Below are 14042 nucleotides of genomic sequence, written 5' to 3'. Positions count from 1 at the left end.
CGTACCTCCCTAAGTAGGTGCGTATCTTTTTCGACCAGATTAGCCTCGCTATCGCGCTCTTCACCATAATATACTACAATATATTAGTGTACACTTCCTGAAGGGTAAATATACTCTGCTACTACAGACTCTACCTACCATAGCTTGATTCGGGCAATCTAGGCCTGGTTCGCGCGCGACTCGAACATGTTGTTGCACATTGAATGGCACATCAAATTCCAGTGCTGATGAAGGGGCTGCTTGACATAATCTACCGCCGGTGTGCAGATCGTGGCCTTAGGATATGACATTTCGAAGTTTCGATAGCATCAGGTAATTGAGCGGATCAGCATCGTCGTCGCATGCCTCGTGACGATTACCATGCGGCAGTCTTTCCCGCCGCTTCTCCTTGAAGCATTTGGCGGCATCTTCCCACTTTCGCATATCGCTGCAAGATTGTATAGCAGCAGTAGTGAAGCTAGGCTCCGGGGATACGGTGCTTACCATCTGGCTGTTTACCAATTTCGCGCGACCTTTACAAGGCGGCTCATCCAGTCATCCATGCACGGCTAGAGCCAAGTCGGCAATTTCCCCAGAGCCTGTTGGGACTCCATTGGAGATCACTCGAGACTCGCGGGTGATATTCCTGATGAATAGAACGATATGAAGCCCATTCACGTGGAGATTGACTGGTAGAAGGTTGGGACGCACCAAGCCAGCAAGGATACGAGATGTGAAGCTGCTTCTTGTAGGTTGGAAGATGCAAAGCGAGTTTATACTGTCTAGGCTTTTTCCACGAATTTATAATATAGAGTAGAAATATTTATCGCGAGACTCACATTACTATTATTACTATTATCACTGTCAGCGTTGTTACCTTGTTACTATTGTCGGTCTCGTCACTACCGTTGCTATTCTGATTGGGGTCAGAGATTAGAACCCAGTTCCTGCAATCACACCCTCAGAATTGATAATTCTTGTAGGCCAGAGAATATGACTCATAAGGTCACCATGGGATCCATTGAGTCTTAATAGGTTTACCATTCCAAGTAGCACAAGCACTCTTTCAGCGCCGGCTCTAGCCCGGCTCAAGCGCAGTTCCCACCTTCTAAGCAATATCATGTCATATGTAGTGCAGCATCACCAGTAATACGAAGCGCTCGTCAGAGAAGTCAATGCGCGCTCACATTTCGGTTCCGCCAAATACGCGCCACCACCCAGGCCAACCACGAAGCTGTACCACCAAAAATCCTCCCGCGTGAACCGCAATGCCGTCGTGAAATCCCAATAGTCGGGGTATCAGCCTGCCGATTCCCAGTCCAGAAAGCCTGTGATGCGCCCCCCTTTGACCAGAATGTAATGGGGCTTGAGGTCGCCATGGGTAAAAACAATTTTATGTGATATTTTTTCCATACCTTTGGTTAGACTGAGGGCATCATTGTACGCCTCCTCGGAGGGGAAACCACCCGCCCAGGACGGTCGGATGAGATATTCGTTGAATTCTTCCTCGGACTCGAATGTACCAGCAAAATGGTTAGGAATGCGAACGCTCCGAATTGAAGTGCCCAGCAAAGAAGAAATTGTTTTCCCACCCCGCAGGTTTTTCCATCCGCGCATCACGTCCAAGTAGCCTTTGAGCTCTCGTTGGACCGACTTTTGATCTTCGCTGCTCAGTTTTTCATACACTTGACCCAACTCTTTTCCAGGCAAAGGGGTCATTAAATTCGACACTGGAGCATGTGGTGCATCAGGATGCTCTCCATAGCAGATGACTTTTGGGACCGGGAAACTAGCTGCTCTAGCCACTTGCATCGCCGACACTTGTTCTACCCGAGTGCCGCCAGACCATTTCAGAATCAGTCCAAACGGGAGCTGGATAATTTGATTATCGAAGGGGATGCCGACCCAGCTACAATATGACAGAGAGAAATCTTGCAGGTACTCATGCAAGATGCCCCAGAGTCGGCGTATTCGGGGGTGCGTCGGTCGAGGCGTGGGCGGTATCCCGTTCGAGATGGGGCGAGGATTGTTTTCCTGCCATACAAAGTCTGGTAGGAGGACGCGAGAAATGAACCGATTTCTCATGATGACAAGGAGACAAAGGAGAACGGAGAAGGGGACGATTATGTTGAGGTAGAAAACAGAATGAGGTGGGTAGGTTATTGTTCCAAGGCTTGCACGTGCGCAGTGAAATTCACACGACGTTCCATGATTCACTGATTAGCTCTGAGGGCCCCATATCTTACCAGGTGAATCTCTTGTGACAAGCTGAGAAGCTTACATTGAACCAATTACGACTACCAGTGACATCAGTCTAGTCGGTAAGTAGCTATCATCGCCCCTCGTGCCCTCCAGCCAAGTCATGTCCTACGTGACAATATATCAGTAGCTGCTGATGATCCCCAGAGAGTGATTGTCAACTCGGGGCGATATCTCGGCAAGCTCACAGGTGACCTTGGGTTTGAATGGTCATTAGAAACTGAGATTGCTGGGCACAATGTCTTTTGAAGCTCGCGTTTGTTTGTCGTGGGCATGACGATGCTATAGACAGTCGACCCGTTACCTCGGGTTCGTGTGAATTGAGTAGTGGACTGGTACCTTATTAAATCTGCCTGTCCAGCTCCGAAATGGAGGCCTCCTTGATAGACCATTATTGAGAATGGCGCCGTTCAAGTCATCAAGGACTCACTTTTAGGTTGGCCAGCTCGCTTCTGATTGGAGCTTACAAGCTTGGCTTCATCAATAAACAACTTTTGCCATGCCATCAATGCTTTCTCGTTTGACGGTGTCGTGATTCGACCGGTTCAGTATTCGAAGTTCCACCGCTCATGGTCGGCCGGGATGTCTACGTCGGCTCGAGACGGATCTTGATACAGAGCAGACTATTCATGTAAACAGAAGGAGGGCAAAGGGAGAGGGTATCCGGACGACGTTGATGTGTTCCAATTTAAAAGTCTCAGAGCTATAACTTTTTAAAGACCACTCACATGCACCTTTTTACCATGCCCAGCTCAGGACGATATATCCAAACTCCACAACGTCACGATTTTATTCCCAGGAGACGGATTGCGCCGACCCACGCCGGGGTTTCTCATTGTAAACCCTGCCAGTTATTAGCACCACCATCATCACAGACATCAGAACGACAGAGGGTTTCTACGTCAACCCACCTATTCACGTTCTTATATTCCGCGGATCCACGTGGTGCAATCGAATCGTCACTCGAGACGTCCATGTTTGCGATGCTATTCCGCGCAGCCAAATGGAGGTCTAGAGAAACGTTTCAGCATTCAACCACGCTGAATACTGGAAGCTAGGACGCCCCCGCCAAATCTCCGATCCGTGTGCTTCAAATCAGAAAAGGGCCCAGGAACTTACTCTCATCAATGCTGATTTCCTCCTCAATGTCCTCTCTGCTCCTGCGCCGCTGTCGAACTCGCTCAACGGCTCGTTTAATGTAGTAATCCATGGCAGGTAAGACAATGCGGCCAACATATAAAAGCAGGAACCAGACACAACGTAACAAGTACAAAAAATCGATGGGGAGGAATTTTTACAGCGAGCATCCTTCTCTTTGTATCCCCTGACTTGAGGTCCTGGTATTTACGGTGTCTCTGCCATGGAATTTCTTTGCCGCTCCTACAAAACTTGAGTTCCGGACGATTGGAGATGGCCCCCCTCCCGGCGGCAGTGTTCCGAACCCGTTATTTTGGGTTTTACGTGCCGCGTCGATGCCGGCATGTCTGATACGTGTCTGTTACAGAGCGCTTCCGCGGTCGTCATAGCCCGCCAAGTGGACCGCAGATCTGAGCCGTCCAAGCCACGGCAGGGTGACAGGTGAGACGGGAGGGTCTTTGATGTGAATTTTTCTCAAGTGGATGTCCGGCAGAAGGTGGCTTTGGAGTTTGCGGCATGTCGTCATGGTAGCTCGCACTGAAACAAATGAAGTAATGGATGCGGATGGTTTCTGGGAAGAACCACCGTGTGTATAGCTTTATTTTACTCTGAAATCATCACGACGCGACTTTGAGACAGCCTCTGGAAGTTTGCATGTCATCGACAACGGGACTGGACTCGCTCGGCATCGACAGGCTAGGAGGCCTTGGCAGGAGTCGGGACCTGGCTATACGGCCCTGAACCCGTCGACGCCCGTGTGAAGCTTGTCTTGGTAGGTTTTGTGGCTGAAGATGGCCAGTTTCAGGCCTATGCGTCATTAAGTGCCGTTGAGATAAGCTTCAGCCACTGGATTCTGAGTCTAAACACGAGTCAGATACTGGACCCTACTTTCCGGTCCATCGCTCGATGGTTTGCTCGCTGATTTCGTCAGTGCGTGGGAACGGAATGGGGGAAGACCACCGTAATGGGAGTCATGCACAACGACTAGATATACGCTACATGGGGGCTACTAAATATGTCTCCATGTACGGAGCCATCCACGATGAACAGCTTCTAAAAGCAAGAAATAAACGGCTCGCAATTTAACATGATTCTCGCCGAGATCATGCGTAGGACCGGTTTCAAAACAAAGGCTGCTCGTGTACTATAGCTTACATTTCTCGTAACGTCATTGTCCGATTTTCCCTCAATGGTGCCGCCCATGGCTGCTTGACCCTTCACTATGCCTGCGCCGACGACGCCCGTGGTCCTTGGGCCCATGGGCGTCGTCTTTGCGTGCTTCCGCCGGCTGTTGTTTCTTCTTCTCCGTTTCTTCCATGGCCACCTGGAAACCTTTCCTCGCGACCTGCTGCCTGACGCTGTTGGGGTGTTTTTGGCCGAGGAATCCATCCACCAATGCAGACCCGAGCGATGCCACGGCCACCTTGGCGCCCTTTGCCCCTTTCCATTGTCCGGGGTCGCCGCGGCTATCTAACGCGGCTGACAGGCCGGTCGACACGGCGGTGATGGCGCACGTTCGGACGATGGGATTCTGCCACCACTGGGACGCTGTGGTCTGCCACTTTTGTTTTCGAGGCGCCGACGTGGACGCGGAGTTGCTTCGTCGTGTGCTGCTTGGCCCCGGTGGCATTCTTCCGTGGCCACGAATCGAGTCTCCATCACTCATCCTGTCGTGCGAGCGTGGCCGTCGCGGCCTCCGGTTCCGAGACTCCTCATACCCATGCCGGGGGTTCCGTGCCTCATGTCCCTCCTGAGAAGCTGTATGGGCTGAATGATGTCCCCGTTCACGCCCGCGTCCTCTATCCACCTCGGGTCCGTCAACCGGCCATGTCTCGCTACGGGGGTGAGACGGCTCGTAAGGCGGCGGCGGCAGTCGATCCGTATATACACCATTCGCTCTGGGAGGGTAGGCAGACGGATGCCAATAATGCTCATCGGGATAGCTTGCTCCCCGAAAGTGTTGCGGAGGTGGTCCACTATGACGCCGGCGCCGAGACGACATGGGTGACAGTGACAATGGTGGTGTGTTCCTAAAGAGGGAAAACGGTATGCATTCGCCTGCGGCTCGACAGATATTGATCTCTGTCAAGGGTGTCAAGTATATAAACGGGAGGATTTGCAGCGTTTCCTTTTAGGACAGTGGCGAGAATGTCCATCGATATCTTGACCGCTACAAAGAATACAACCGTTGCCCGTAGACTAATATTCCCAGCAGTGACGACGCCCATCCAAGGGACGTCCGCCACGACTGTTGGGGTGTGACGATCGGTCGACGATCGACGCACGATGACACTTGATGCCCTGTTTTTCCAGGGCAAGCCGACATGTGCTGCGCGACGTACGTCATGCAGCCTGCTTTTTGCAGGGCCGCTTGTGCAAAGCGGTGAAAGGCGCGCCAACCATCACTTTTCTTCGTCTCGTAACTTCAATGTTACTATATTCCTGTTTACCTTGGGCGAGTCATCTACCGACCTGACCATTGCTCGCCACTTCGGGGTCCGACCGGGCGCACTGGTGCAATACTCTCCATGTAAGATACATGGCGACGCCGGCTGACGAGCCATGGGGTCTTTTCTGGGACTGTACAACCTGGGTTCTGTGATAGTTATGTAACATTGAACCGATCAATCTTTTGGGAGCTAGAGCTTATGCGCAGGTACGCTAGTAGTCAAAGCTAGCAGAAAGTAGACGCCTATCCCTGCCCTGCTCGTAGAATAAGAACTGGCATGTTGGCAATGTTTCCGCGATTTAGAATGTAGTTAGGTTAGTTGCTTTCAGAAGATGTAATTGTGCATTTGTAATGCAAGAATGTTAATGGGCATCGCCAGGCGCAGGAGCGGTCTGGTCAATGGTGTGACTCCGCACATGCATGTTGAAGACAGTCATGCTCGGATCCGAGCCCAAGGCACATTCCCCTGTGAAACCATGGCGAGTGCCCATGTTAGCTCTGTCCGTCTTGGGCTTCGGAACTTGGGAGTTGACCGATCCACGGAGTGCGTGGCAAGCAGGGTTACTGCGCAATAAAAAGAAAGAGACACAAAAGACCACCGAACTGCAAAAGCACAGATAGCTGTTGGCCTCTCCGGATGTGAGACCCCTTGAATCATCGTGATTGACCATGCTGGTCGTGCTCGAAGCAAGGGATGCTATCAATCTGCGACTCGGGGGCAATCCCATGATCCCCAGCCAGGCTACCGGTCAGTTTGGCCCAGAATCGGAGCCGATCGCCCTCTGCCTGATCAAAGTTAAGAAATGAAGAATTCTAATTGGGCAATATCCCAGCCAACTAATTGGCTGCCGCTCGTTGGCGGATATGACGTCCTACATCGGCATTTGTCAACGGGCTTTCTGTCCCTGTTCGCAAAGACACAGACAACGAGAATGCCAAAACCGTGTGGGATGGGATTCAGTGTACCACAGCTGGAAAGCGACTGTCCATAAATAGCCGAGTCCTCCATTTATCTTGTCCATGTCAAGGTTGAGTTTTAGCTTCTTCCAACTGAGAAGTCTGACAGCAGAACCATAAACACTATGCCACATGTCAACGCCAAAGGCCCCTTTCAATGGAAAAAGGCTGCTATTCATCGGGGACCCCGATAAGCCCCAAAACGCCTTAAATAGCTGCTTTCTAATTGTACGAAAAGCCTTAAAAGAAGGCTCGCGCTACCACCCTATTAAAGCTAGACCTTTAATAGCTGGATACCGTAAAACCCCTTAAATTAATTACTTTTTAGGTAACCTATTAAATAACCTTAATATCTATAAATAAGGGCCTATTTTTCGTACTTAAATAGCTTTAATTTTAAGAATAATTTTATTATTTAATTTACTTTTATAGCTATTAACGTAATAATTATAAGCTTAATTTACCATTAAATTTAAGATATTTTAACGTTAAATTATAATATATTTAAGGTCTTTAAAGACTTAATTAACCTAGCTATAAATATTAAAGGTTCTTTATTAGTAACCTTAATAAATTTAAGTAATTAATTTTAATAGATTTTTATCGTTAAAAAGTACGCTATTAATTAAGGTATTTAGCATTTAATTAACCCTTAATAGCCTAATAAGGTAATTATTATCTCTTTAAAAAAACTTTAACCTAGTAATATTAACTTTAAGGCTATAATAATTATAAACCTTAATAAGGTTTAATTTAAGAGGCTTAAATTCCTTATAAATAATTATTAGGTTAATATTTAAGTCTATTAAAGGTATTAAAAAGCTCTTTTAATTACCTAGTAATTTATTATAAAGACTATTAATAGTTATTATAATATAATAGCTATTAAAGATAGCATTTTAAGATAATTAAAGCTATTATAAGCTTAGCTATAACCTATATTATAGGAATATAAAAGAGAGGTTTTATTAAAATATAAATTAGTATTAAAGGGTGCTAATTATACGAAAATTAAGGCTTAAATTATAAGCTAATAAAAGGTACTAGTAGAAGCTTATTAAATTAACTTACTTAATATAAAAGGGCTTTAATTAACCTTAGATTTCGTAGCTATAATAGCTTTAATTAGCCTTATATTTTTAAGCTATTAAAATAATTATATTTTAAACCTCTTAAACCTTAATAAGAAAAGTTAAATAAATAAGGTTTTAAATAGCTTTTAAATTAATAATTTATATAAATAATATTACTAGCGTTAAAAGGCTATAAAAGGTAAGAGCGGTTTTTTATTCTTTACCTTCTAAGAAAGCCTATTATTATTAAAGACCTTACATTTATTATAGGTATTAAGTTAACCTAAAAACAATTAATAAAAAAGGTTAAAGATAGCTTTAAATTACCTTTATAATTAAAAATACTATTATCGTTAATATTTATACCTAAATAAGTCTCTTAAAGATTTAATATAAAAGCTTAACGCTAAAATTAAAGCTTAAATTTAATAAAAGCTATTAGACTTATCTATTAAGGTAAAAGTTAATTAAGCTTATTAATAAGATTTTAATTAAATTAATTAAAAGTAATAGAAAAACCTAAAAATAAAAGAAATTACGTTTTTAAGCTAACTTTAATAATAATAATAAGGTATTCTTTAAAATAAAGGCTCTTATTAATAAGATTCTTTATAAGATAAAGGCCTTTTATAAGCGCTAGGGTAATTTAAGCCTTAATAGCATTAAATTAAAGAAGCTAATAAATGCTTTTTATAAGCATTAATTAAAGAAGCTAATAAACGCTTTTTATAAGTATTAAAAGCCTAAAAAATTAATAAATAATAAAGCCTATAAAGGTTTAAATATTAAAGGGCTTAAAAGGTTAAAAAATAAGGGTAGCTTAAAGGGCTTAAAAACGCTAAAAAAGCTAAAAACGCTTAAATTAATAAAAAAGGCTATAATTAATAAAAGCATGAGTTAAATTACGTGAAGTAAGTAATCGCGTTATTTATTTAGTTAATCTATAAGAATATTTACCCTTTAAGAGACTCTTTTATCCTAGATTCTAGGTTAAACACATATATTTATAATAACCTTAATCGATTTACTAACTATTAAGTCCTTTAATAGCTTAAAGAAGCCTTTAAAGAAAGGCTATAAAAAGGTCTCTTTACGAATATAAATAAGGATCTTTTAGCTAAAGTAAGTAGCCTTTATTTTAACCTTTCATATAAATATAGCCTTATTAAATAGCTTTTTAAAAAAGAGCTATAATTAAAACCTAGCTATAAAAGCTATATTAAAGGATAATAAGGTTATCTTTTATATAAGGCGTCGCTTTAAGTAGCCTATTATTAAATTCAATGAAATTCATTAAATTAAAAGCTTCTAATTTAATTTAACGCTACCTTAACTAGACCTTTAAATGTATTATATTTTTTTGTATTTTTTACTATATTATATTATATTATATTATATTATATTATAATATAATATAATATAATATATAAATGAAATACCTATAAATGTATTATTAGGATATCTAATAATAAATTTTAAAAAATATATAATAATAATAGATTTTTTTTTATTATAAAAATATAAGAATTATACTTAAAAGTTTAAGTATTAATAAAATATTTTACTTTAAAAATAAAATAAATATAAATATTAGTAGAACTGTGTAGAGAAAAGAAAGAAAAAAAGAAGGGTGGGCGGGAAGCGGTAGAAAAACGGTAGATGAGAGAAAGGAAGGAAAGAGGGGGGAAAGAAGGCGGGGGACGGAGAGGAGAGAGAAAAAACGAAAAAAGAGAGAAGAGAGAGGAAGGAGGGAAAAACGAAGAGGAAAGAAGAAAGAAAAAGAGAGAGAGAAGAGAAGAGAAGGAGAGAAGAGGAGAGACGGAAGAAGAGAGAGGGGGGGGAGGGGGCGGGGAGGGAGGAGGAAGGGAAAGGAGGGAGGAGACGGGAGAGGGGAAAGAGGGGGAGGCAGAGAAGAGAAAGGAGAGAGAAAGGAGAGATGGAGAAAAGGCGGGAGCGTGGGGGAGAGGGAGGCAGAGAGGGGAGAAGGAGAAAATATTGACAGAGACGTAGATATATTATAATATATAGATATATATATATTAAAAATAAATTCTATAACTTTTATTATATTATATATTTTATTTATTATAATTTTATAAAAAAAACGAATTTTACTATAAAATTAATATTATTTAAAAGCTTATAATCTTAATTATTTAAAAATAATATTTTCATTTATTTTTAATTAATAATTATAAAGATATTATATATAGTATTTAATAATATAAAGAAAGTAAAGTATTTAAGTTACTCTACGTAACCTTACTTTAATAAAAACGCTATATTATATAAATTAAAATATCTCTATTAATAATAGATTAAAATAAATAAAAATAAAACTAATTAATAGCTCTTAAAAAGCTTTATCTTTACGTATTAAATATATCTTTATAAGTCTAATATTTTTAAAGTTATATTAACTTAAAGTTTAAAAATATAAATACTTCTTATAATATATATATATATATTTTAAGTGAAAAAACGCTTTAAGGTAATATAATAAAAAGCCCTTTATATATTATAATTATACTAGTATATTTTATTATTTTATAAAAATTATATTTTATCTTATAAATTTTTCACTAGTTTTTATATAAATATACACGTTTTAAAGGTAAGTTAAGTATTAAAAGAATGCCTAAAATTTAAGGTTTTTATAATATCTTTTATTATATTTAAACTTTATATATTAATTATATTATCTCTCTTTAAAGTGTAAAATTCTCTTTTTTTATACTAATACTTTAACACTTATAACTTAATTAATATCTTACTTTTAATGAAACTTTTTTTTTACTAAATAACCTTATTTTTAAGGTATATAATAATTACTTTTTTTACCTTAAAACCTTATCTTATTTATTATTAAAAATAACTAAAAATCCCTTTAATTTTAAACCTAATTTATCTATAAATAATAACTCTATTATAAGACTTTTAACGCTAAATTGATATTAAAATAACCCTAAAAATAATAAGAGCTATTAATTTAATTTAAAATTATATATTCTTTAATATAATCTCTTTAATTTTTAATTATTACAGATTAATTTTAATAAAAAAAGGTTAATTTATTATTTTTACACTTAATAAGACTATTTATTTACTTTTTATAGTAAAGTAAAGCGTTTTTAGTCTTTTAATAGTATTATATATTATAAAAAAAACATTCTTTTATTATAACCTTAAAAAACAAAGAAAATTCTAAATTAACGTATAAGTTATTAACTTATTATCTTTAAATTATTCTTTTAATATATTAATATAATATTAATATTATATTATAATACTTTAAAGATATTAATTATTAATTTATTAATATATAATGCCTATTTATACGAAATTACCTTTATTATCCGAAATATTAGCTTAATCTAGTATATCTAGTAGTAAAAGAGATAATAAAAGACCTAAAAATAATACTATTATTAGTGAATTTTTTAAGGATACTACTCTTATATTAGCTATTAAGTTTATACTTTAAAATAACTTATCTTTTATTACTATTATTAATAAAAGCTTTAAAAAGTTAATAAGCTATTATAATAAGTAAGTTTAAAATATTATATTATATATTTTATTATAATATTAATAGTAACTTATTTTAATTAAGATACTAGCTTTTTTTACTATTAAAATATACTTTCTTATATAAATATTTTATATTTAAAGATAAAGAAGAATATAATTAATATAATTTAAAATTAAGTTAATAAATTAGGTTATATATTTATTTAACTTAATATTTAAACTTTTATTAATTTTAAGTCTTATTTAAGAGTTATAATTAATTAGCTAAACTTTAAATTTAATAGAAAATATTATTTAATTAATTAGTTTATTATTTTTATTATTTTTTCTTATTTTTATTATATAATATTATATTATTATTTAACTTTTTAAATTAATTATATTTAGGATTTAAATATTTACCTAATACTTATACTAAAAGTTCTATTAATCTTTATTTTAATTAATTATTATTAGAATATAATATAAAATTAAAAAAAATATTAAGGTAAGTTAATTATAAGGTTATTTTATAATATTTTATTAACTTATTTTAAATTATAGTTTTATTAGAGATAATAGCTCTAATAATAATACTTTTCTTACCTCTTTTTTAAACTTTTATACGAAAAAAAACCTAAAACCTTTTAATATTTATTATATAGCTTATATTTTAAATATTATTATTAAAGATATTATATTTACGTTTATTATTAAATTAATAACATTTAAAAATATTAAAAATATAAAAATAATAAGCTTTTATACTTTTTAATAAAAGAATTTAATTAATTATTATTTAAAAAATAAAAATAATTTTTTAATTTACTTTCAGGTATTTTAAGTTTTTTTTTATTATATTTATATATATGTTAAGCTAATTATGATGTAAGAATTATTAAAAAAGTTAAAAAAATAGTAATTCTTCTTAAAAATAACTAATAACTTTATTCTTAATAGATTAAAGCTTTAAAAAAAGCTAAATCTAAGAGCTTTATAGCTAAAAATAATAATATTATAAAAATACTATTAGATAAGTTATATAATATATTTAATAGCTTTTATTTCTATTAAAACCTTAAAAATCTATTTAAAACTACTTTTATTTCTATTAGAATTTAGAACCTTAAAAATCTATTTAAAACTATTAATAATTATTACTAATTATTTTTACTTAACTTAATAAACGTAATAAAATAGAATTTAACTTTTAGAATAATAAATATAACTATTATACTTAAAAAAGCTATTATATTATTATAAAACGTTATAAATATAGTAGCTTTTAAAGATATTAATTTAATAACGTAAGAATAGCTTAATTTAAAGACTTTATTAAGTATTTTAAAGGTTTTTAATAAGCTTATAAAGAAATTATAAAGCTAGGCTTATAATATTATAAGCTTAATATCTTTTTATATCTTTAAAATATACTTTCTTCTTAAAAATATATTAAAAGATTAAGAAAGTTAGCTTAAAAACGTAAGTTTTTTATATTTTTAAACTTTTTATATTAAAATAATAATTATTTTAACTTATTTATAGAAGAACGCTTATAATCTATTAATTAAAGCTTTTATTTTAGCTTTAAATATAGGTTTAAAGAAATTAAATCACTATTTTTTAAAAAATATTAATAGTAATTATAGTTTTTAAAAGCCTTATTTATTTACTATTATATTAAACCTTAGATTTAATATTGAAACGGTTAAAACTTAATTTAATATAAATTTAATTACTTTACATTTATTATTAAATAATTTAAAAATAAAATATTAAAAGTAAGTATAAAAATAACTTTTTTTTAATATTTTATAATTAATTATATCTTAGAACATATAAATTATATATAAAAGACCCTAAAAATAAGCTTATTTTAAATATAAAAATAAAAGAAGATTCTTCTTTTAATTCTAATTTAAATAATCAAGTAATAATCGATTTAAAATAACTAGCTAAGAAATTAATATCTTATAAAGATTCTAGGCTTAAATTAAAGCCTAGTTTATTTAATAACTTATTTTCTAAGCAAAAAAATAAAGCTATTAAAGAAACTAAAAAAAAACGAGATTTCTAGTTATTATAAGCTTAATTTAAAAGATAATAAGGTATTTTTAACTTTTATTATAATAACCTTAACTTTATAAGCTTAATTATATTAAAAAAATTATTAACTTTTAATAGAAAGATATATTTATTTAATAGGCTAATTCTATTAAAGCTTTTTTAATTCTTTTAATAATAGCACGAAAATATTTAACTATTTTAGCTACTTTAAGAGCTATAAAAGGGAATTTTAACTAAGAAGGTAACGTAATTAATAAGCGAAGAACCTCTTTAATATATTCTAATATTTAAAAAATTTTATTATTAAAAAACTAGGCTAAAAATAAGGAAAAATAAGTTAAAATAAAGAAATATTATGATTTATTCTCTTATTTTAGCTTAAATTTAAAAAAATTTAAATTAAATGAAAATTCAGCTTTTTCTGGTAATAATAAAGCTATTTTTAAAGTTAAATTTATAAATAATATTAAAAATAAGAAAGAAGAGAAAGATAATAATATTTATAATATATAATAGCTTTATATTAGTATAAAATAAAGCTTTTAATATTTTTTTTGAATTTTATAATAATAAGAAGAACTTTAGCTTTATAAAAATATTTATATTAATAT

The 14042-nt window shown here is 34.5% G+C and overlaps 2 protein-coding genes across 2 annotated transcripts; both read right to left on the bottom strand.

The window, feature by feature from the left end:
• Positions 1-3070: 3070 nt before the first annotated feature.
• J3458_013218 (uncharacterized protein) lies at positions 3071-3448 on the bottom strand (the record flags this gene model as incomplete). Its single annotated transcript, XM_066120312.1, has 2 exons — positions 3071-3249; positions 3358-3448. The coding sequence occupies 2 exons, from the start codon at positions 3446-3448 to the stop codon at positions 3071-3073; spliced, it is 270 nt and encodes an 89-aa protein (XP_065974599.1).
• A 990-nt stretch (positions 3449-4438) lies between these two features.
• Positions 4439-5543, bottom strand: J3458_013217 (uncharacterized protein). The gene has a single exon (XM_007817171.2). It carries the CDS (start codon positions 5375-5377, stop codon positions 4562-4564), a length of 816 nt encoding a protein of 271 aa, XP_007815362.2. The 5' UTR covers positions 5378-5543; the 3' UTR covers positions 4439-4561.
• Between the last annotated feature and the right edge of the window lie 8499 nt (positions 5544-14042).

This window comes from Metarhizium acridum, assembly GCF_019434415.1.
Source record: "Metarhizium acridum strain ARSEF 324 chromosome Unknown scaffold_276, whole genome shotgun sequence".
In the NCBI taxonomy this organism is placed as follows: Eukaryota; Fungi; Ascomycota; class Sordariomycetes; order Hypocreales; family Clavicipitaceae; genus Metarhizium; species Metarhizium acridum.
This window is presented reverse-complemented; position numbering and strand designations above follow the sequence as displayed.

Excerpts from the sequence above, each read along its gene's own strand:
- J3458_013217 (XM_007817171.2), bottom strand. The coding sequence starts at position 5,377 with ATGTCGTCTCGGCGCCGGCGTCATAGTGGACCACCTCCGCAACACTTT.